Source organism: Aythya ferina (genome assembly GCF_964211825.1).
Source record: "Aythya ferina genome assembly, chromosome: 7".
Taxonomy (NCBI): domain Eukaryota; kingdom Metazoa; phylum Chordata; class Aves; order Anseriformes; family Anatidae; genus Aythya; species Aythya ferina.
Genome location: NC_140302.1, coordinates 20,478,882 through 20,500,464, shown reverse-complemented (window position 1 = coordinate 20,500,464; position 21,583 = coordinate 20,478,882). Strand labels below are relative to the sequence as shown.

The 21,583-nt window shown below is 36.5% G+C and overlaps 1 protein-coding gene across 3 annotated transcripts in view; it reads left to right on the top strand.

Annotated features, from left to right (window-relative positions):
- The window catches only part of HTR7 (5-hydroxytryptamine receptor 7), a 36,881-nt gene extending 25,660 nt beyond the window's left edge, over positions 1–11,221 (top strand). The window contains exons 2-4 of one of the 3 annotated variants that reach the window (XM_084525894.1): positions 604–751; positions 848–1,350; positions 10,601–11,221. In XM_084525894.1, the coding sequence (XP_084382020.1) occupies positions 604–751; positions 848–1,350; positions 10,601–10,637 (688 nt within the window). In that variant the 3' untranslated portion in view covers positions 10,638–11,221. Of the gene's footprint in view, positions 1–603; positions 4,103–10,600 lie in introns of those variants that run through there. The other 2 variants (XM_084525892.1, XM_084525893.1) reach the window with 2 other exon arrangements.
- The last annotated feature ends 10,362 nt before the right edge of the window (positions 11,222–21,583 follow it).

The following is a 21,583-nucleotide window of genomic DNA, read 5'->3' as shown; positions in this document are numbered from 1 at the left end:
AATAAATGTCATTTCTAGTTAAATGATGTTAAAAAGAATTATTGTAGTATTGAAATAATCTACTCTTGACATAAGTTTACAGTTTGTAGTGCCTGTCTGAAATGTGAAACTAAGAAAGACAACTCATCATCTCAGATTAGTGGCAGGGATCTTCAAAAGTGATGAACATGTAAAAGGAATGAAGATGAATGCGTGCTTCTTTGAACTTAAACATCCACTCAAAAAATATACTATATGTTTGTGGAGCATGCACTTGTCTATACACCAAGATTGCATAAGTTAGCTGAATAAAACTTGGGTTTCAGAATTTCCTTAATAACCAAAAAATTAATTATCTGCATGAAGATTGCACAACTGCATTAAAATCCCAGTCCTTTGTGGCTAGAGATTTCCCTCTAGGAAAGAGCTTTTATACAAAATACCAGCACCATAAATCTTAAAGTGAAAGGTATATACACGAATTTACAAGTTTGAAATACATACATTGAAAAATGTAAAAACAGAAACCTTAGCTAAAGATATTATATTTAATAGCAGACTATGAGAAATCATTCTTATTAGTTAACCACTGCATTATATAAAAACTCTATGTTGTTGTTCTAGGTACCTGGGAATAACAAGACCTCTCACGTATCCTGTAAGGCAGAACGGGAAGTGTATGGCTAAAATGATCCTGTGTGTATGGCTCCTATCTGCCTCCATCACCATACCCCCGCTCTTTGGTTGGGCCAAAAACGTAAATGATGAAAAGGTTTGTTTGATAAGTCAAGACTTTGGCTACACAATTTACTCCACAGCAGTTGCATTTTATATCCCAATGTCAGTGATGCTTTTCATGTACTATCAGATTTACAAAGCTGCTAAGAGGAGTGCTGCCAAACACAAGTTTGCTGGTTTTCCCCGGCCAGAAGAAATGGAAGGGATTTCTATGAATGGAGCTGTAAAACTGCACAAAGAATCGGAAGAATGTACTAACTTTTCACGACTCCTGAAGAACGACAAGAAAAACATTTCCATCTTTAAGAGAGAACAGAAAGCTGCCACTACACTTGGAATTATTGTTGGGGCTTTCACCGTGTGCTGGCTGCCGTTTTTTCTCCTCTCAACTGCCAGGCCCTTTATCTGTGGTACAGCGTGCAGCTGTATCCCACTGTGGGTTGAAAGAACATTTCTATGGTTGGGTTATGCAAACTCCCTCATTAACCCTTTTATATATGCCTTCTTCAATCGGGACCTGAGGACAACTTACCGCAACCTCCTGCAATGCAGATATAGAAATATCAACCGGAAACTATCGGCTGCAGGAATGCATGAGGCTCTGAAGCTTGCAGAAAAGCCAGAATTTGTTCTGTAAGGTCACTTATCCTTTCCTATGGTAATTTATTGTTTTGTTGCATTAGCTTTGATTTGAAAGAGCTATGGGAAGAAGCAGATTTCTTGAACACATTTAATAGTCACCAAGACACTGGAGGGTTATAAGGTTAATTCCTGTACAGCCCCCCAGTTCTAGCAAGACCGGAGAAACAAGATGACAATCTAAAGAATTTGGTCACAGGGGAGAAGAACTGAAGTGCTAGATAACAGAAAGAGGAGCATAAAATGTAGTGCAGGATCTTTGAGCTGCTAGTGAGGAAAGAGCAAAGTTGCTCAGACCAACCCATTCCTTTGGCTCCTGGCCCCACAAAACTTTTAGTAGCTCTGAATGTTGGATGCAGCTTGTATCCTAGAGAATTTTGCTGTAATAAAGACCAGTGAATGGTGAAAAGTTCAGTATAATTCATTTCTTTCCTCTTTGTTATTATAAAAATAAACCATCTAAGGTGAAGCTGAATCAGAGAAGTTATAATGCTTAGAAATATTTGTTATAAAAAACAGATGTCCAGTAAGTGTTAATTTACTGTATTGCCTGGGAAGAAAGTACTTCATGAAGACCATTTGTTGCCTTTGCACAGCAACTATGGCATGGAAAAAATATGTTACACTTAGAATGTGAATATAAGATTGAGTAAATTCACATGGACTACAGCTACTGCTGCCATGCAGCACAATTAGTTGCATTGCTTCTATGGTAATTACACCAGGTAAAGATCTCACCCTATATTGCTAATAGAACAAATGTGTGATAATTGTTTGTTTCAGGAGCTCTCTGGTCTTTGCCCATCTTTTCTCCCTTAAATTCTCTTGGTTTTATCAGTTGAGCCTTTATCTAATCTATATGGAGACTGTCTACACTCAGGGCTTGGTTTCTGTTGATAAATGGATAGTCCTTGTTCCAAAAGAAGAGTTAATTTTATGCCTATTTTGAAACTCTTCTAGCTTCTTGGAGTATCTTTCCTTTCTGAAGTCAGTAAGAAGATGACATTCAGAGACACCTGGACTTTATTCTTACAAACTGATGTTGGTCATCACTTCTGCTTAAAATGGTTTAAAACCTTGCCTTGTGTAAGAATCAAGAACATTTATGATTTTTAGTTCTTGTTATTTCCCTCCACCTTTGCAACTGTGTGATTCTACTTCTCCTGATATTGTTAACAAATCTCTTCCCTTGGTGGAACACAATCAAATATTATAATGATAATTTTATATATCAACAATAACAAATGCATTAATTATTTTATGCATTATAGTAATATATTAATACGAACGTAGTAATTATGTGATATATTAATATAATAAGAAGCTTATAACAAAATATAAAAACAAGATGTTTCCTATGGACAGAGAGATTGTACTGCATGCCATGTTGCAGAGGAAGCACAGGGTGTATTTTTCAGAAACTGGGTTTTCAGACATCTGGGCATTGCAGAGGAGACAATGCTCATTATCAAAACACCTTGGTGGCAAATCACACTTTAGGTTACCTTCTGTCCCCACTTTCTCAAGTGTCTCTTTAAGCCAAAATGACTTAGTCAGGATTTACATCAGTGAATTAATTTTAGTACTGGGAGATTTGCACCAGAGTCCTTGTTCAAAGCATGCAGAGATCACTGCAAACACTTGAGCTTGTAAGCAGAGGTTACAAAATAAATAAAACCTGGATCGACACACTGAGCTGTGCACACTGCTTAAGCTTAAGCCATTTTAGATGGATTTCTACATCAGGATATATCGGGTCAATTTATATTTTGGCCTCATTTTTAAAAAAGCATAACAATTTTCTAACAGTAAAATATATGCTATATCCCAGGATCAGAAAGTTTTTGTAAAAAAAGTTTCAAATTAATTTTAAACATTCTGATTTTAGTTCCTTCTGGAATATTTAAAAGTCGGCAATAAATAAATAAATAAATAAATGAATTACTAAGAATGTCCACAAGCTTTGTAGTAGAGAGTAAGGATCATGTTAATTCAAGCATATTTTCCATATTCAGCATGAAATTATGGATATTTCTGACTTCGTTACCTATCAGAGAAGCATTTGTTGTTGTTTTTTAGTTCCTACCATGAGTGAGAAGTTTTCACTTGTTTTCTATTATTTTCTTTTCCTATATGAAGATATTTTGAAGAATATAGAAACAAAAGTATCTGTGAAGATTTCAAGTGGAATTTTAAAAATCTGAGGCTGATTTAGGAATTCTGAGCATAAGTTTCAGCTGTTATCATTCTGTGGGAAAGTGGGAAAGTCTGAGAAGTTGTAGTTGCTCCAAATAAGATTTTTTTTCCTGAAATATAGAAGTGTCTTATGAATCAAAAATTGACATTTGCTCAACTGTCACTAAAGGCAATTGCTTTCCTCAGGGAAAGTGTCCTGAAGGACTCCTCTTCTCTTCCACCATCTGTTTCAGGTAACAAGATCCTGGGAAAGAACAAGAATTGTTTTGGGCTATGTCAGTCCTTGAAGTTTTTAGAGATAAACATCCATCTTTCGTCTGGGTGTGTTTAGAAAGAAAAACTATTCAGTGGAAAAAGTAAAAAAGTTGAGAAGATTGCAACAATGTTGTATTTCTCAAGCACGTGGGTAACACGGAGAAGGAGAAAGCTTCCAGACAGAATTGTAACTGAAACAGGCTCAAATGAGACACATAAGGAAATAATTGCTTGGGCTCAAGAACAAGACATTTTACTTTTTAAAAACATAAATAAACGGAACTGCAGCAAAATACCTAACTTTAGTAGTAGTACTTTCTTTAATTAGATGATATGCTATTTATCTGACTTTTGAGGATAAGGACACAAACATAACATTTGACTGTACAATCCCAGTGAGAAGAATGTTTTAACCACGCTACTTAAAGGGAATCTGGGCTCTTAAGTTCAGTGTTGCTCTGGAGTTCAAAAAGTGTTTTATTGGGTTTTGTTCGTTTGTTTTTAATACCATCATGAAGTGAATATCAACTTTAGTAACATCTGTTCCAATGTAAAAGCAATGAAATCTAAGCCAAAAATTACTTTTAAGAGATAGTGCATATTGTCCAACTCTATAAACTGTAGTCAGAGAAGAATGTGGACAACTGTGACAGCTAACTCTATAACCCCACACCTGGGAGTAATGGAAAATTTCATCTGTCCCATCCTTAAGCTGTAGCCTGAGATGTGAGAAATCCCATGTTAACTACAGAGTTTGAAAGACTTGAAACATTGCACAGCCTCAGGTTTTCTATGAAGGTAGCTGTCACTTTGTGTACTGCTCAACAGGAAAGGTTCAAGCTGGTCCACAGGTGCACAGGACAGTAGAGTCAGGGAAACAAGAAAGCCTGGAAAAAACTATTGTAGAGAATGGGTTTGCCTATTAGCTATAGTGCAGAACTGGCCTTGCCCCAGCTGGATTTTCTGTCTGTGGAAACTCAGTGCAGCATTTGTTCTTAGTTACAGTACCCACATTCATCATTTCTGATTAGAAAGCTTAGTCATATTGCTGTATGTCCCAGACCATCTTTCTACCGGCCAGTAGTTCCAAAATTGATTTCTAGCTACTACTATGTGATTTCTCGATGGTGATGGTGTCAATAAGATGAGATTGAATTTTGCTTCTGTTTACTAGAATGATAAATTTTTGAAACAGTTGTTCCTATTTCATTCTCACATTGAACTTGTGTCTGTTTTCCATGATCTCAGGAGGCTGCTTTGCCTTTTTAATTCCTGCATAGCTCTCAAGTAGGAATTTACCCCTCCTTGTTCAAGCAGGAAAGAAATCACCACAACACACTATTAGGTTAGGGCTTTCTTTATTTGGGATCTCTCTGGATGATATTTCTGGGGAAATGTGGCCAGCCATACTGGCTCCGGGAATGACCACTCAGCTATACCATGCCTAAGCACTGGGAGAAACAAGTTGATACTGGTTACTGCTCAAGCAGAAATTTTGGAGTAATCACCAAAGCCTGTGTTAGGACCTGAATAAGTTAGGAAGCAGACATCACTGCTACTGTGCAGCTGATGCCAGAAAGCACCTACTTCACCTCTTCAAACAGCACAAGTGTCCACTCAGGATCAGGCATGCTCCTCAGCTACAGCCCCAAAATCTTCAATTGCTGCAGAAGTACCTAGACATCGACACAGGGAGATGCCAGTCAGAGTTTCTTTGCTTTATATGCCTCCTTTGTTCAACAATACGGTGGTATGTGAAGATCCTCAAGAGCAGCCACTGAGCGAGCCAGTTCCCTAAAAGGGGGGTTTAGACACAGCTGTGCTACAGATCCCTCCCTGAGCCTAGTTTTCAGTACTGCAAACACATTTTACTGAATATAAACACAGCCCAAAAGTAAACATAAAAATTAAAAGCGGGGCATGAGAAGATAACTCTTGCCCAGCAACTGCCTAGAATTTACCCATAAAATGCAACTCTAGAATTTACCCATAAATGTAGTATTGGTTCTCAATGGCTCCCAGGTGAAGGGATCCCTGGAAGTGCTGCCTTCACCTGACATAGCCTTTCTACACTGGTCTCACACCAGCAGGATGGCAGCCAATGTCTTGGTGGTTCTTTACCAGAAGCCCATTGCACCCCTCTAGTCACACCCTGCTCAGATGCACTATATTTATACCATTTTTCCTCAATAAACAGGGCACAAAGCAGCTTACAGTAAGAGCTTTAGATGAAGAGACTTGTATTGAAAAGTTCTTTTGAACAGAAAAGTTCCTTTACATAGAATTTGGTATAATGGTTCTGTGAAGGGTTTGCCTTGTTTTTTAACCTTCACTGCCCACCTCCATCTCTGTTTCTTTAGAAAAAAAGTAGAGTTACTTAGCCAGTGTCAAATCAGTAACTGTTGCTCAGAGGTTCTTAAGTGTGACTGTATTTCTACATGGCCATTCCTGCTGAGAGCTGTCTTTGCCAAGTTACAGCAAATCCCCTGCAAAGCACTCACTCTCTTAGGAGCAGCAAATAATCTGCAGGGGATACACACAGTAAAAGCACATTATAGTATTCCCCGTGGTATTTTTCCTCCTATTTCAAATAAAACTCAAGGATTTATTGTGGTGTCGATACAAACTATATTGCCCTTGGTCACTTGGTACTTTTATTTTGAGGGAGACTGGCTGGGGTAGAAGACTCATTCCTAACATTTTCTCCCAGCTCCCACTGCATACCTGTGTGTAGGTTTAACACTGTGGCAGAGTACTGGCACTGATCACGGAACTCCTCTGTTTAGTCAGAGTTTACCGTGTAAAAATAGAAATACCAGAGTCATAAAAATTGGGAATTCACAATATCTCATTATTTTATGCCTACTGCTTCACACTTCCATTTAATGAAAAGAAAAATATTTTTTTTTCCCACTGTCTGTTCAGATGTTTTACTACCTTGCACCACCTGCAGAAAGATGTTAGATGGTGAAATAAATCTTCTACAATGAGGCAAAAAAGGAATTATCAAATTATTATTGTAAATATTGCAGTCCATTCACACACACACACACACACACACAGAGCGCTTTATGACAGGCAAAGGAAAACGGATTTCCTGGCAGCCCCTGCTCCAAACACTGGGGTCAGCACAGCATCTCTGGGAGAGCAGCAGTGAGGTAAGTTTGGGGATCACTGATTGAGATGCTGTAGGCACAGAACTGTTTTTTGAAGCAAAGCCATATTGCTTTCCTCTCACTACCAACTTAGCTTCTACATAATCTTTATTGTCCTTCAGGAGAAACTACTCAAAGTATAACATTCTCAGAAAATGTGCAAGATCAATTTCCTGTCAAATCTTCTTCACAGCTTGCTAAAGAATTTGTTGTCATTTAAAACAATGTTTCACAGGGAGAGAGAAAGGAGAAATTCAGAGACATGGGAATAGTCTTAATATGCAAAATTATTAGTATCCCAGAATAGAAGACATTCACCCCCCTATTTAAAAAAATTAAGGTGACAGGAGGGGGGAGGACAGATTTTTCTTCAAACAAAAAAAATAAAACCCACCACAGTGGAGGACTCAGGCATATTAAAAAAATAATTGAAATACAACAACACACACACAGATATAGCCTAAGAAACACTGCAGTAAAAGAGCAACCCTTGCAATGTGCAAGAAATGTAAATTTATATCCATCTTTACTGATTTTAATCTCTTAAGTAGTTATTGCCACTGAAGAGTGGGCTTGGCATGAACTTGAAGTGAGTTAATGCCATTTTCTATACCTGCTTTCTAAAATTTTGCCAAATAAGCCTGTCATCCTCCACACTCACTATTCTGGCACCCCTTCAGCTGCCCTGCTGCACTGCCAAAACCCATTCTCATACTGCAATATTTGCAATAGGGCAGAATAGCTTTTACTCACTGAAATCTGAAATATGTTTAATTCCCAGATAAGTTAGCTTTGCTGTTAATTTTTCATTGCTACAGATCAAAAAAAAAAGCAAACCAAGCAATCAAAACCCACAACATATTGAGATACTATGATTTCTTTGAGATATTCATATGTAGTTACTGGAAGGGATAATATTTTGATGATTTGTAGGCTTTATGACTTTACTGATTAAAATGATTGTTTCTGTTTTTTGTGAACTTTCACATAGAGCTAGTCAAGTTAGTTCAGCAAAAAAAGTGCTTGCAGATGTGTCAATGTTTTCAGAAGTGAGAGACCAATGCACTTTCATAAATCAACATACCAGACTGAATAAATATTTTGCTTGTAGTTTTCTATCTACTCAGTCAAAACCAACAATATTTCATTAATTTAGTAGTTGTGTGGTCTTGTTAGTTCCAGAAAAATGTGTTTACATTATGCTTTTTTTTTTTTTTTTTTTTTTTTAATTTTCTACAAGAGAAGAGAAGGACAGTGTAGTATCCCCATTCAGCCCTTCTGGAAATCCATGTTTTTTCAAAATGCAATCAGATAAACTCATTTGTGTTTCAGAAAATTTCACATCCTTGGCTGATCTAGCCAAGGTTTCTGCAGGTCTCTGATATAATGGCAGAGATTCATCAGACAAATCTACTGTCCTGAAGATGGTTGCAAGGAAAAGATAAAATCAGGCCAATTAAGTGAACATCTACTTCACGACAACAGTTGCAAAAGCAAAACAGCCCCCAGCTAATAAGTAAAAAACCAGCAGTGACATTTTGGTGATCATGACACTTGAACAGCATAATGACAAAATGTTACAGCTGCTTTACAGAAACACAGAAATTAGTATCTTAATGGTAAGTGTTTCCAAACTGAGTAAGAGCTACTTACTCAAAATTGTAGTGACTGATTTCCTTGGACATTTACTTACCAGAGACCGTCACAAAGGAATGCTGGTGCAAGTTGCTGTAATTTTGCAGTCTAGTAAAATAATTTTATGTTAGCATGGGTTTGCTGTAAGGATTATGCTATTATACACGTATATCTTGATAGGATATACACCTTCTATATTCCAGGTACAAATAACTTCTCCAAGATAACACATTAAAGAAGTCCAAATATTTATCCTCAAAGAAGGAATAACAGAGATAATTAAAGGATAACATCGGATCCAAACAAGCATAGAGAACTTGAAACCTTTTGGATATTTGGTTGCCGACATGCAGAGAGCCTAACTGCTCCTTACAGAATATTTACAGTTTTTCTTAGCTTATACAATTTATTTGTCAAAAATGCTGTACTTATATTTCCCTTTTCAAATAAGGCACAAATACAGCAAGTAGTGTGAAAATCATGGTATGAGTAAAACTTTTTTTTTCTTAATTATTTGGAAACAGAAGTGTAGAGGTACTGACAGACCAGCACCTGTTCTTACCGCTGCCATCAGAATGGTTCCAAAGAGCGTTTATCAATAGGATGACAGGTGCTTTATATATATATATATATATCATAAATAAATTAAAAATTACAATGATAAACTATAAATTTAAAAAAATAATCAGCAGTTCAATCAGATAAAGTTAATACTGTAGAATATATATATATATTTTTTTAATGGCTTTTCTTTTTTTTTTTTTTGAAATAATCCTCTGGTAGTGCAGAAAACAACAAAGATGAGCAGCACCAATACAGTTTGGAGATGAAAGAATTATAAAAACAAACTTTTAGGTCCAGTAATGAACTAACACATCATCTTTTGTCCATGCATTGTCTTAAAATTTATTCATTCAATGAACACAGTACATGAACAGAAAATAAAAAGCCATGCAATTTGCCTTAGAAAATGCCATTAAAGTCCAGAATTTTATTTTGGATTTTAAAAACATCTATAACTAGCTAAATTTAATGTTTCAAAAAGTCCTTAATTTCCTATATGACTAGTGTTAACATTGGAAATAATTACCTGGTTAGTTCTCAGAAGTTCCTACCTGCCTGCCTCCCTTTAATTTGGATACATTTTTTCCATGATATGTTTTCATGTAATAAGATAATGAGTGAAAGGGCAGGTTTGTCTGTAAAATCCCTATTCCCAGTACATTTGCTGATGTGAATAATCCAATAATTTCAACAGGGAGGCTATAACAAGACAAAAAAGTACCTTGCTGTTCACTACAGACAGACAGAACTGTTTTAGGGTGCACCCAAAATCTTCTAATCTCACAAATGTTTGTTAGAAAATTTCAGCCTTGTTAATGTATAGGGATTGGCTCTTCCCCTCACCAAAATTGAGAGGAGAGGCAGGAATTGGCCCTAATTACAGACTGAATAATGTTATAGGGAGGACAAAATACAATAGCATGACAGCTAAGCAGAATATTCTGTGCAAAGTTTTTGCAGTAACTATTTGTCTATAGATGATTTTATGAAACTAGGGAAGAAATCTTCATTACTGCTCTGGCTCCTTTCTTTCTCTCTGGTTTGTGAGGTGTGAGCAGTGACACCATGCAGATCTGTGCTGCAGCCAGGGATTGGGAGGCTGGGTCAGGTGAGGGGCTCACAGGGAAAAGAGCTGCATTTTCTGATGCTTTTGCAGCAGCCACTTGGGGTTTCGGCCACCAAACTGTGTAAAACGGGAACTTCCTCAGTCCTCACAGTAACCCAAAACAAGAGGATTACAAAGGACTGCAAAACACCAAAATCCTCCACTTTCCCCTAGCTTCCTCCTTTTTACTGGACCTCTGAGAATTACCTCATTAGCCATTTTTCTCTTAAGAAATGTTTTCATTTGTTTCAGTGGCATCTGGAATACAAACTTTTAGTTGCTCCAGGACATTTCCCATCTAATTTATCCACTTTTATTTATTTTATTTTTAAAGGAGAAGTTCTGATTTCTCCAGGGAAAAAGAGTCCTGACTCATGACCTGCATGAAAGCAGCCAGAAAAAAAAGCCAAGCCAGAACTGGAAGAAGGAAAATGAAAAGTTGGCTTCTGAAGAAATGGATAGATTTATGAAACGTGCTTCATCTTCTTTTGATAGGAATGCACTAAAAATACTCAATGAGCTTAATACATTACATTAAATACATTTCTATTGGAAGTAGTCACATCTTGTTTGTTATGGAGAAAAGTGCTGCTATATAAAAGAGAAAAGAGTTTTTTGCCCGAGAAAGCCAAAACATTTCAGCAATAAAAGTTTGGCATGTGGGGTGGGAAAGAAAAGCAAATAAAATTCAAAGACAAAGTGCTCGGCAGATTTACACTGCATTAAATGATGTAGAAAAGATTCATTTATGTTTACCGTGCTTGTTGATCCTAACTTTGATTTTAACATTCAGGGATCATCGGTAATATCAAATGTATTTTGTTGTACTACAGAAAGGTATTTTCAAGCACATGGTAACACTATGGATGCTTTTAAGGCCTGTGTTAAAGAGATTCTCTGCACCTGGAACAGGATCCACAAAGGCAACAATAAAGGACTGATTTTTGTAAAAGTGTTCCACTGTAATACATGAATGTCTGTTTACTTGGTGAGGTGAACGTGGCTTGTTGGTCTAGTTCATATTCTGCTAAGAAGAAAAGCTGCCTCCCAGTTACACAGTGGCAAAAGTTAAAGGACAGAATTAAAACACACACACATTACACCATGGTTAATTTACAAGTAGGATTGCTTGTTTTAATGTAATTTTTGTGATCTGCCAAATAATAGAATAAAAGCATAATTGTTATAGGTATTTCAATTACAAAAAAAAAAAAAAAAAAAAAAAAAGTCTGGAGAATTTCCATAACACTTTGCTTTTTATCTTACTGGCTAGCTAGATAAGACTGACAATTATGATGCGTGTTACTTTTTTTTTTTTTTTTTTTAAACATGTCTCTTTAAATATTCATCCTGGAATCCAGGGTCCCAGATAGATGATATAAGTGACATTTTCTCTGTTGCTACAAAATGAACAGTCAATGCATCTGTCTCTATCCAAGCGCAGAACATGGAGCAACAGAACAAAACGAGTTTACATCTCTGTGTATGTTTATTTTACAGCTAAAATAAAACCCTCTGAATTGACAAAAATAAATAGGCAAGTGTTAATGAACATCTGTCCCATGGAAAACTGATTTAACGAATCCTTAAATATAACTTTTTTTTTTTTGAGCTTCTCATATTCATTTTCCCTCCAAATTTCTAAATCATATGGGGTTATATAATTCACTGTACAGTGGGACACATCATTCCTAAAGGCTCTCTTTTTTTAAAGTTATATCTGTATAAGCACTCAGCTTAATTTCATAGCTGTATTATTTGTGGCAATTTAATCTTTTACTTGCAGTTTAACCAAAAACAGCTCTGGTAAAAAAACACTGTTTTACCCCATCCCTGGAGGTGTTCAAGACTGGGTTGGACAAGGCCCTGAACAACCAGACATAGTGGGTGGCATCCTTGACCACGGCAAAGGGGTTGGAACCAGATGATCTTTAAGGTCTTTTTCAACCCAAGCTGTTCTATACTTCTATGACCATACATGCCATTACAACTTTGATTTCTGTTCCTTAAATTAATATACAAGTTCAAAATAGTTATCTGGATAAGGAGAAACTGTGAAAACCAACAAAGGTCAGTTCATTACTTTTGAGTAAGAGCTAAATATGGAAATAAATTAATTCATTGTTAAGCCTATATAAAACCTGGGACAGAGAGCTCACTATGCTGACACCCCAAACCAGTTCTTGTAATTACACAAGAGCACACACAGCATAGTTTCAGTACTAGGTAAGCAAGACTATTGTCATTACTCCATCGATAAAACTAACCACTGTGAACTCTGCATTTGAAATGAGTTTTTTATAATTTATTTCCTAAAGGGAATAAAAAAGCAATGTTTTTTACTTGGTTAGCCCGAAGTATTTAGCAGAAAATGGGACAGTTATTGTCAATGACTAATGGACCGGTTCTGATTGAATTACTTGAGAATATATTCAAAGAAACCAAGCTGAAGTTGGAGTTACACTGGCAAATAATATTATAACTGGACTTAATAGGATAAGGAGAAGGTAGATTTTTAAGCAGAACAATAAAAAAAGTCTGTAAATACATACATATAACAACACACATCCATCCCTTGTATTTTAGAATCATACTGCCTCTTGAAAAGAAAGAAGCAAATATATTGTCATCTAATAAGCATCACTATCATTTATTATCTATTAAATTAACACAAACATTTAAAAATATGATAATGTCCTAGAATAAAATGTATTAGTATCATGGACCTATAAAGTTATGGTCTGATTATTTATTTATTTCCCTTAAAGAATTTTTCATCGAAGAGTTTTCAGACAGGTAGTCACAAAAGAACGTTGGGAATTACAAAGTACTGATAATTTGTCATACAAGATGAACTTCATTTTTTCCTACTGTAACTGTCAGGTCTGTCACCTCTCTCAAACCAACGCACAAACCCACACAGTAACTAGGAGAGTTACTCAAGGCTAAGAATGTATTCAAGACTAGCAAGTCAAGCGTGCAATATTTTAGAGGATTAGAAAAGTAGGGCTAATCGAAGTCAAGACATTAGATTGTCTATAGGGATAATGAGTTTAGCTTTCAACAGTTTCTGTAACCAATAGTACAAAAGCAATACACACACCTGCCTTACACTGATAATCCAAGTCTCCAGCTATAAATCTAACAGATTGAATAGAGCTGAAAACAAGGCTCAGACTCACAGTTCTGGATCTACAGGTGATGCTTTTCTATCTCTGTCACGAATCTTGTCCTAGGATGTGATAGTCACAAAGCTGTCTTCTGGTAGTTATCAAATTTGTTATTTTTAATAAATAAAATGTGAGCTGGGGCTCACCCCAACTTTCTAAATGAGGAACAAGGAAATAACTTCTTCAGAGAAAAACAAAAATTGCATAGAAGAACCTTCAAGCCTTAGGATTATTTAGAAAAATGAGAATTTACAAATTGACAATGCTTAGGGAAAAACAAAACAAAACACCTTTATTTACTGAAAAGTACAGACTAATTAGTTTTAAAGAGCATGGGAATATAACTATTGTAATCTAACCCCAGAGAATCTTTTAGGCCTCATTACTGTTTATATTCTCTTGCCTCTCAGACAACATGAGTCTCATGAGCTAGTCCTCCAATATCAGTTTTTTATTAATCTATTTTTGAATTCCTATAACACTCTCTTTCTTCTCCTCTTCTCTGGAGTAGTTATCAGCACTGTTACTGTACTTGAATATTTTTGAGAGGTTATCACTATCCCAGATTAAGCCAGGACTGACTGCCTCTAATTCTCAGCAGAATCTGCTTAACAAGAGGAAGCTAGTTAGGTTTTTCGTTGCTTCAGCACAAAGACCTACAGCTGCCTGAATTCACCAAGTAGTCCCAGACGTCATGGCTATATGTCTACATAGGCGGTTGCTCTGGAAAATGCTGACCAAAAAGAACATAAGCAAAATTTAAGCGTAGTGAAGCAGGTAGTCAAAGTCTCCTAACTGGCAGTTAAACTCGCTTAAACTCATCAGAGTTATTTTATTTTATTTTAACTCTGCATTGTCTCAAAATCTGAAGGCATTTACAATATTAATCTCATACATTTCTTTTAATTATTTTTGTCTAAAGACTCTTATGTTTTATAGAGTTATGCATACCTGCACTGAGAAATGATAAGATTAAGTTACTTATAAGCTTCCTCAATATGCATCTGGTAACTCTAAAATCAATATGGCTACTCTGAAGTAGTTTTGCTTACTAAGTAGATGTTGCCCACTTTGTGGTCAAAAATTTGCAGACCTTGCACATTTTACAAATAATTGAAAAATACATATTTTGCAAATTTTTGCATTTTCTTGCAAAAACTACCACTATTCCTTATCATCATCTATGGCTGAGTTTGCAACCCAGTTTTGCAGCCTGATATTTCACAATCAGTCAGCTTTTTACCCACATCCCGTATGCATACATACACATTTCTCTAATTTATCTAAATGCACATTGCAACATTCCCTGCTCCACCCAAATGTTTTTCATAATTCTTTGAAATTAGACAATTTTCAGCCTCCTGCTTTTAAAGAGCAAACAAAAAAAATGTATATTGTGTTATTTATATATATATATTTATATATATGTATATATGCATATTGGCACAGCTATTTTAGTAGACTGTCTCCACATCCTGACATCAGGATCCTCTGGCATCTTGAATCACACAAATTATAGGAATTATAGGAGACAGAACATTAAATCTACTTTCAACCTAAAATATGTTCTGGATTGCCATAAAAGTAAGGTCTGCTACTTGGTAATTCCCGTGGCTATGGAGAAACTTTTTACTGCTAAGCACTACTGTTCCAGACCAGTGAGGTTGAGAGGACTACACCAGGACTAGTGAGGTGCTGGAGAAAACAGCTCATCTAAACCAATGCCATTTTGGAAAACTGCCTTCACACCATAGCTGAAAGATGTTGGTCTTGGAGAGCTATCTGGACCTTACTAAAGGAAATCTTGGATTTCAGAGAGATTGGATTTTACACATGGAAAAGAAACAAGGAAACATTTATGGAAGACCTTTAGGGAATTAAAAAAATATTATTTTAAAGTGTTCTTACATGGGATTTCCCCATGGGCAGAGTGCAGGCAGTAAAACTTAAGCGTCCCTAGTGCCAAGGCCTGAGCTGTTGTGCCTGAGGTACAAGAAGCATAGGTCAAGGGAAACATCTATGGTTGGTTTTATGTATGTTTTTCATTCTGCCAACCCCTAGATACAGGTTTGGTCTAGGTATAATTTATACCAGCAGCTGTTGTAATTACAGCTTTAAAGCAGTCACTTGTTTAGCCTTGGAGTTCATGGGCGGTCCCTCCTTGTTAGTCAGAGTCCGGTCTAGAAGAGCCTCCTGTTCAGCTGCATTCCTTGTCTTCTGTCAAGGATCTCACCCATGTTTTTCAGAAAAGATCTAGACAATCTGTGTCTTGAAGCCCTCCTTTCCAAGCAATGTCTGATCAGGAAAAATCTACCACCACCAGGCCCAGGACTTCAGCGGATGCAGCTGCTCACAGAGATCCTCAGCCAACTCACCCTGCTGCCTCGGTGGCTTGATTGCCACCAACTTCTTTCTCCCCTTTAACCATTACCTGTAACCAGCAAGAATTGTTTTGCACCTCAGGAAGGGTCTTCCTTCTTGAAACACAAGGCAATGTCTCTTTTTGCCCTGCCTGTCCTTCCTGAATGCCTCCATATTCTTTTTAATTGACATTTCAGTTGCATGACTACCCTGTAAGTAGCAAACCACTTGATCTTTCACTATGAGCCCCAGCACGTCCTGCTTTCCAGGTCTATTCTCAGGGTCAACAGATATTTGTCTGTGAGCCAGTAAACTATTTCAAAAGCTTACAGCACCCTTATTATATCTCAAGTCCCTCCTATTTTTTTTTATTCATTTATTTTTGTCTAGGTTTATCTGTCCTTTACAAATATAAAGCCTTTTCCTAGTTGTTACTGATTCCAATTCCACCTGATTCTAGTTTAAAGTTCTTGTTAAATTATCTGGTTTTATTTATGACAAAGGGATTAATTTCCTTCCAACCTGAGTATGAAATAAACACAATGACAGAAGATGAAAGTTTTTCTTATGATCAGAAGATGCACTGCTGAAAACGTTATGTGAAAGTATGAAAAAAAAGACACACATATCTATGTATAATATGAAAAGTCAGATATTCTTAAAAATTTAACACATAAAATTGAATTGTATATGTTACTTCGGTTAGATGGGGCTTTTCATACACAAAAGTCATCACAGACTTGAGCTGCAACTCTGTATATTTTAAGTCATGTATTTTTCCCTTATGAAATGTAGTATAATAAGAAGACTGTTAACATAAGAGACTGTTTTCCACAAGTACCTTACCAAGGAATTCAGATACAAAGAAATTAAGCTCCTCAAATTGTAAGTGGCCTCTGATGAAAGTGCTGAATGTCTTTGGTTCTAATGTAAGTCTTATTGGGGGGGGGGGGGGGGGGAGGGTATGAATTACTGCTGCTTACTCTGAAAATGATTCAAATTTATACAGGAGACTAATTTAGTAGAAGAGGAAATAGGGTTCCTCTGTATTAGGTACTGAGTTATATTATGCTTCTAAAATGTAAAGGCCCAGAGGGATATTAAAATGTTAATTTGGATAGTATTTAAAAGGTAATTACTTTTATACAATAAAATAAGAAGTCTACTGAATACTAATCTCTGTGTCATGCTTTCTTTGAATTACTGCTACAGAAAACAGAGAATCCATTTCTTTAAGTGATTTTAATTAAGATTCATGGAAGACATTCATATCTACAAAAAATGTCTGTTTTTTTCAGTTCAACACACTTTAAATCCTTACCATATCAAAATAAATGTTAAAGAGAGATACCTACACTTGTTAGATAGCACTGAACTGAAATAATAAGAGCAAGGATATTTGAGTGAATTTCCTGAGGAACAGGTTGTTTGCTCAGCACAGGCACTGCTATGAGGAACACCATCTCAGGCCCTGTTGAGCAGGTCAAGATTTGTCACATCAAAAGCTGCTTTCATCTACTCAAGCCTTGTAAGGGAAGGGTAAGAAATTCAGCAGATACCCATTTCCTTCTTCCTCTGTTCATTTCTCCTGTTCCTCTCTTTGCTACGTTGATGTTACTGTCCATTTCACCTGTGTTCCCTGTCCTGCCGACCTTGCATGTCATACTTCAGTGGCATCCACACCTTTCTCATCTCCTCTCTTACAAAATTCTTTTAAATGCTGTTAAAATACAGAAGCCATATTGGAAAAGAAAAGGAAAGGAAAAAAAAAATGCAAAAAATTTTCCAACCCTATCTTCTTCAAGTCTTCCTTCCTTTTTCCTTCTTCCATCTCCCTGTCTGATGCTGCTCTTATCCTTTACATTATATTGCTGTCTCTGTCCTCAGCTACTCAACCAAATCCTCCTAGCCAGGACTTTGCTGCAAACACCTGAGTGTTAGCTGTCTTCCAGTCAAGAGAAGATTGCTCAGACCACAAAAGATATTTTGACTAAAACTTTTTAAAAATGTTATTCATTATAAATATGGATTTGGATTTCCTTCCACTTCTATTTAAAGAAGTCATAGAGCTTGTTGTCTAGGAAATCCTCTAACATTGGTCATGTTTATTAAAAATTAATAACCTAACATTTATTTAAAAAATGCAATGGCCTTTGCTAGTGTAGTCAAATTAATTTTAATCTACAAACAAATATCTATTTTATAATGTTTGTATCTCACTTCCATTCACACTTATTTTATTAGTTTCCCCGCAGAGATGCATATATGAATACTGTATAGTTTAGCCTTTTTTCTTCAAAATTTTTGTTCAATGATTTACACTTTCAGAGTTTTTACTGATAGTGATAATTTGAAGGGCCCAGAGCTAGGAAATGCTGTTACACAGCCTTTCAATCTAAATGTCTTTTAGGAAAACCAAACCTTTACAGTACATACTTGACATCTGAATTATGCCTCTGGTGACCTATTCATTGCACAAAAGGCATTAATCTCAGGAAATCTACAGAGAACAATATTCCAACCTTTCACAATATTTGTTTTGCTCATGCAAGAATTTTCATCCCTTTCGTCCTGTTGTACCAACGTCTCCTCTTATTGCTGACTAACTACCCAAATTCTTTTGTTAAGAATACCACATGTCTAAGTTGGGTATTTACTCAAATTATCAGAGTTGATTTCCAGTAGAATCAAAATAAACCAATAAATGAGACAACCCTGTGATTACTTTTTGCAGCAAATCATAAAAGAGATTTTTAGAAGACAGGGTGTTTTGAAACTGCTCTCAAAATATCATTCTTATGTGTAGCCATTTGAGTTCTGAGCAAAACATATACCTTGAAGTTTCAATTACCAGCTTCAGGAAATTTGAAAGACACAAATACAACAGAAACCACTACAGTAAATAACATCAGAGAAAAGTCAGTGAAAGTGAAGTATTTGAAAAGTCAAGATATGTTTTCAATATTCCAGAGCAAATGAAATACAAACATGCAGATTATACCTATGCTCTGTCTAGGAATATTGCCCTGTACCTGAATCCAGGTGTACAAACATGTGTGCACTACAGGCATGTGTGTACTAGAAGACTCAAGTGCATGTTTTCACCTCCAACTCACTGTTCCTGCAGCACTACAACATGTCTTCTGTTCCATGCCAATACACCTTCTGCTCCAGTCAGTACTGGAGCACGGCACAGGGCACGTCTGCCCCCAAAACACAGACTTACTGTTACCCCAGGGAGTAACAGTTCAGTAAGACCTACAGACTCACTCACCAAGTCAGGTCACCAAATATTTTTCGAGGGAGCACCTGATTGTAATTAACACTCTCTTCTGGAAGAAATGCCGCCTGCTAAAGGACTGGTCCAGGTCCCTCTAAGGAGGTAGCTGGACAAAACGGAGCAGAGCCCCAAAGCCTCTTCTTTCCAGTTCCAGTCCTTGTGAGTCTAGCTGTTATGCCATTTAATAGAAAGGAATCCTTGTGCTATCCCAGCCCTTTATGTATTCTTGCCAGGCTAGACATCTATTAATCATCACTTAATTTTTAGCAAGAATATGAAGCCCGTCTCAAAATCATTTTATATGAAGTTATAGCCAGGGCAGATGAACCACATAAGCTTCTTTCACATGATGAAACTTAGCTTGATATATGCTTAAAATGAGAAATGCCAAGAACCTCTCTGCTCTCCTAGGCCATTTGCATATGCCTACTCTATATTCATTAGTTTGACATTTACTGCTCTTATTCTGTCAGCAGAATGTTGATTTGATTTTCACTCTTGCCATTACAATGTCACAGGTATAATAGCACTGTGAATGGCACAGTAGATTTACAGATTGAATAAAATATAATTTCTGAGGAGTAATTGCTGGTAGGAAACTAAATTTTAATAACAACTTACAGTGGGGTAGCAATTAGCTAAATAAAATTATTTTATTCATTATCATGATTTATAGATGAATCATTGGAGGAAAAAGTCCAACTATAAGCTTACCTCTCACATGAAATGTTATGAAGATTAAGAGATGTTGGAAATGACAGTAAGGGCAAGGAGAAAGCAGAGAGAGAAACAGCAGAATAGCTGCTACCTGTTTCAAACCAGCAAGACCTACGAACAGAAAAGCTTGCTTTGCAATTACTGGGAGAACAAAGTGAAAACAAGCTTCATTTTTGCCACACTTATCACCAGTAGATAGTAATTCTTGAATGGGAATAAGGTATCTCCATCCAAACTTAACGTAAAAGAAAAGTTTGTGGGATTGGAAGAAATATTTCTAGAACCATGCTCAAAAAGCCCCACCTGGCTGCCACCACAGCATGGATTTCTCTGAATAGCCACTTCCCTGTTTAGCTGTAAGCTCCTGCAAGGCAAGGAGGTCACCTCCTGAGCCAGAGACGCACAGTATGGACAAACCAACCTTTGCCCAAGTCACCAATCCAATAAGCACTACCTGATGCAGATCTGGTCACCGTCTTTTAGAAACAGTTGTGACAGCTGTAGTATCTATGTTTCTTGTAAGGTGGTCAGAGCACTTATTCAGCACAGGAAAATCTAGCATCAAGACCCACATCAAACCCACACTTCCTACTCTCTGAGCACTCCAGCCACCAGGCCATACAGAGCAACAGAAGCATTGTCTGCCCCTTCCACTGAAGGCACTTTGTAGAAAGTAGTTCAATGTTAACTGCAGCAAATGGATGTGAAGGGATACTTGACTCTGTATCCTAGTATTTAAGATATTTGTTTATTCTTTAGTTTTTACCCAGTGGATGTACTGTAAATGTGCAATCAATGTTGTGGACAAAATTCTGGGAGCTGAAGCCAGTACTTAAGTTTATAATTTCCCAGACAGATTTTCCATCATCCCATCCTGCAGAATCAAGCCTCTAGAGATTCTATTTGGCCCACAGATCTCCAATGGTTTTCCTGTAAAAGAGCATCATTTTCAGAGCAGCAGGGGAAACCATTCTAACACCAAGTCAGAAGATCTTGGTAAATAGGGTCTTTATCAATAAACAGCTAAAGAACAGCTCCCTTAGGATATGGACCCTCAAGGTAAGGAACCCTTAAGGTAAGGACTGTCTCTTGTGAGTGTTGTAAACAATAAGATTTTTTTTTTTTTTTTTTTTAATAAAATGCTCAGAATATAATTGCTCTTTCAAAGTAAATAAAGAGCCTCACTGAGATCTGTGAAATAAAATGGTACAGAGGCCATCTCTAGGAATGAACCCCAAAGACAGTAGGCATATCCCAGTTTCAAAAGCAGTATTAAGCATGTAGCACAGAGCGTTAAACTGGTTATCTGAAAGGGGCTTTATTGCTTTCTGACCCTACTCTGAGTAACCCAGACATCCCCCTCTTTCTGTAGAAGAATCCTATGTGTCTAATATAGGCAATTCATTTCAGACATAAAGATTAACTTAAGAAGTTAAGCCTTAAGCACTACTTTGGATTTGATACAACTATTTTCAGTGTGCTGGCACAAACATGTGGATGAAGTCATGGATATTATATTATATTACCAGCTTTAATTAACTAAGAGAAAACATATACTGTTCTCTCTGAGGATTGACTAAGATGTGGTAAAAATTATTAAGTATGTAGAGCTATTGTGCAACTACTATAGGGCTAAAAATGATGTTTTACAGTGAATGATTATATTCATTTATGTAACTTACCAGAGAGTGACTTAATCTTTATTTGTAATTTTTCATTTTTCACATATTTGAAGACATTTCTATTAGCAACAGTAGTAACTCCTTTGTTATGATGCATTTTGGAGTTA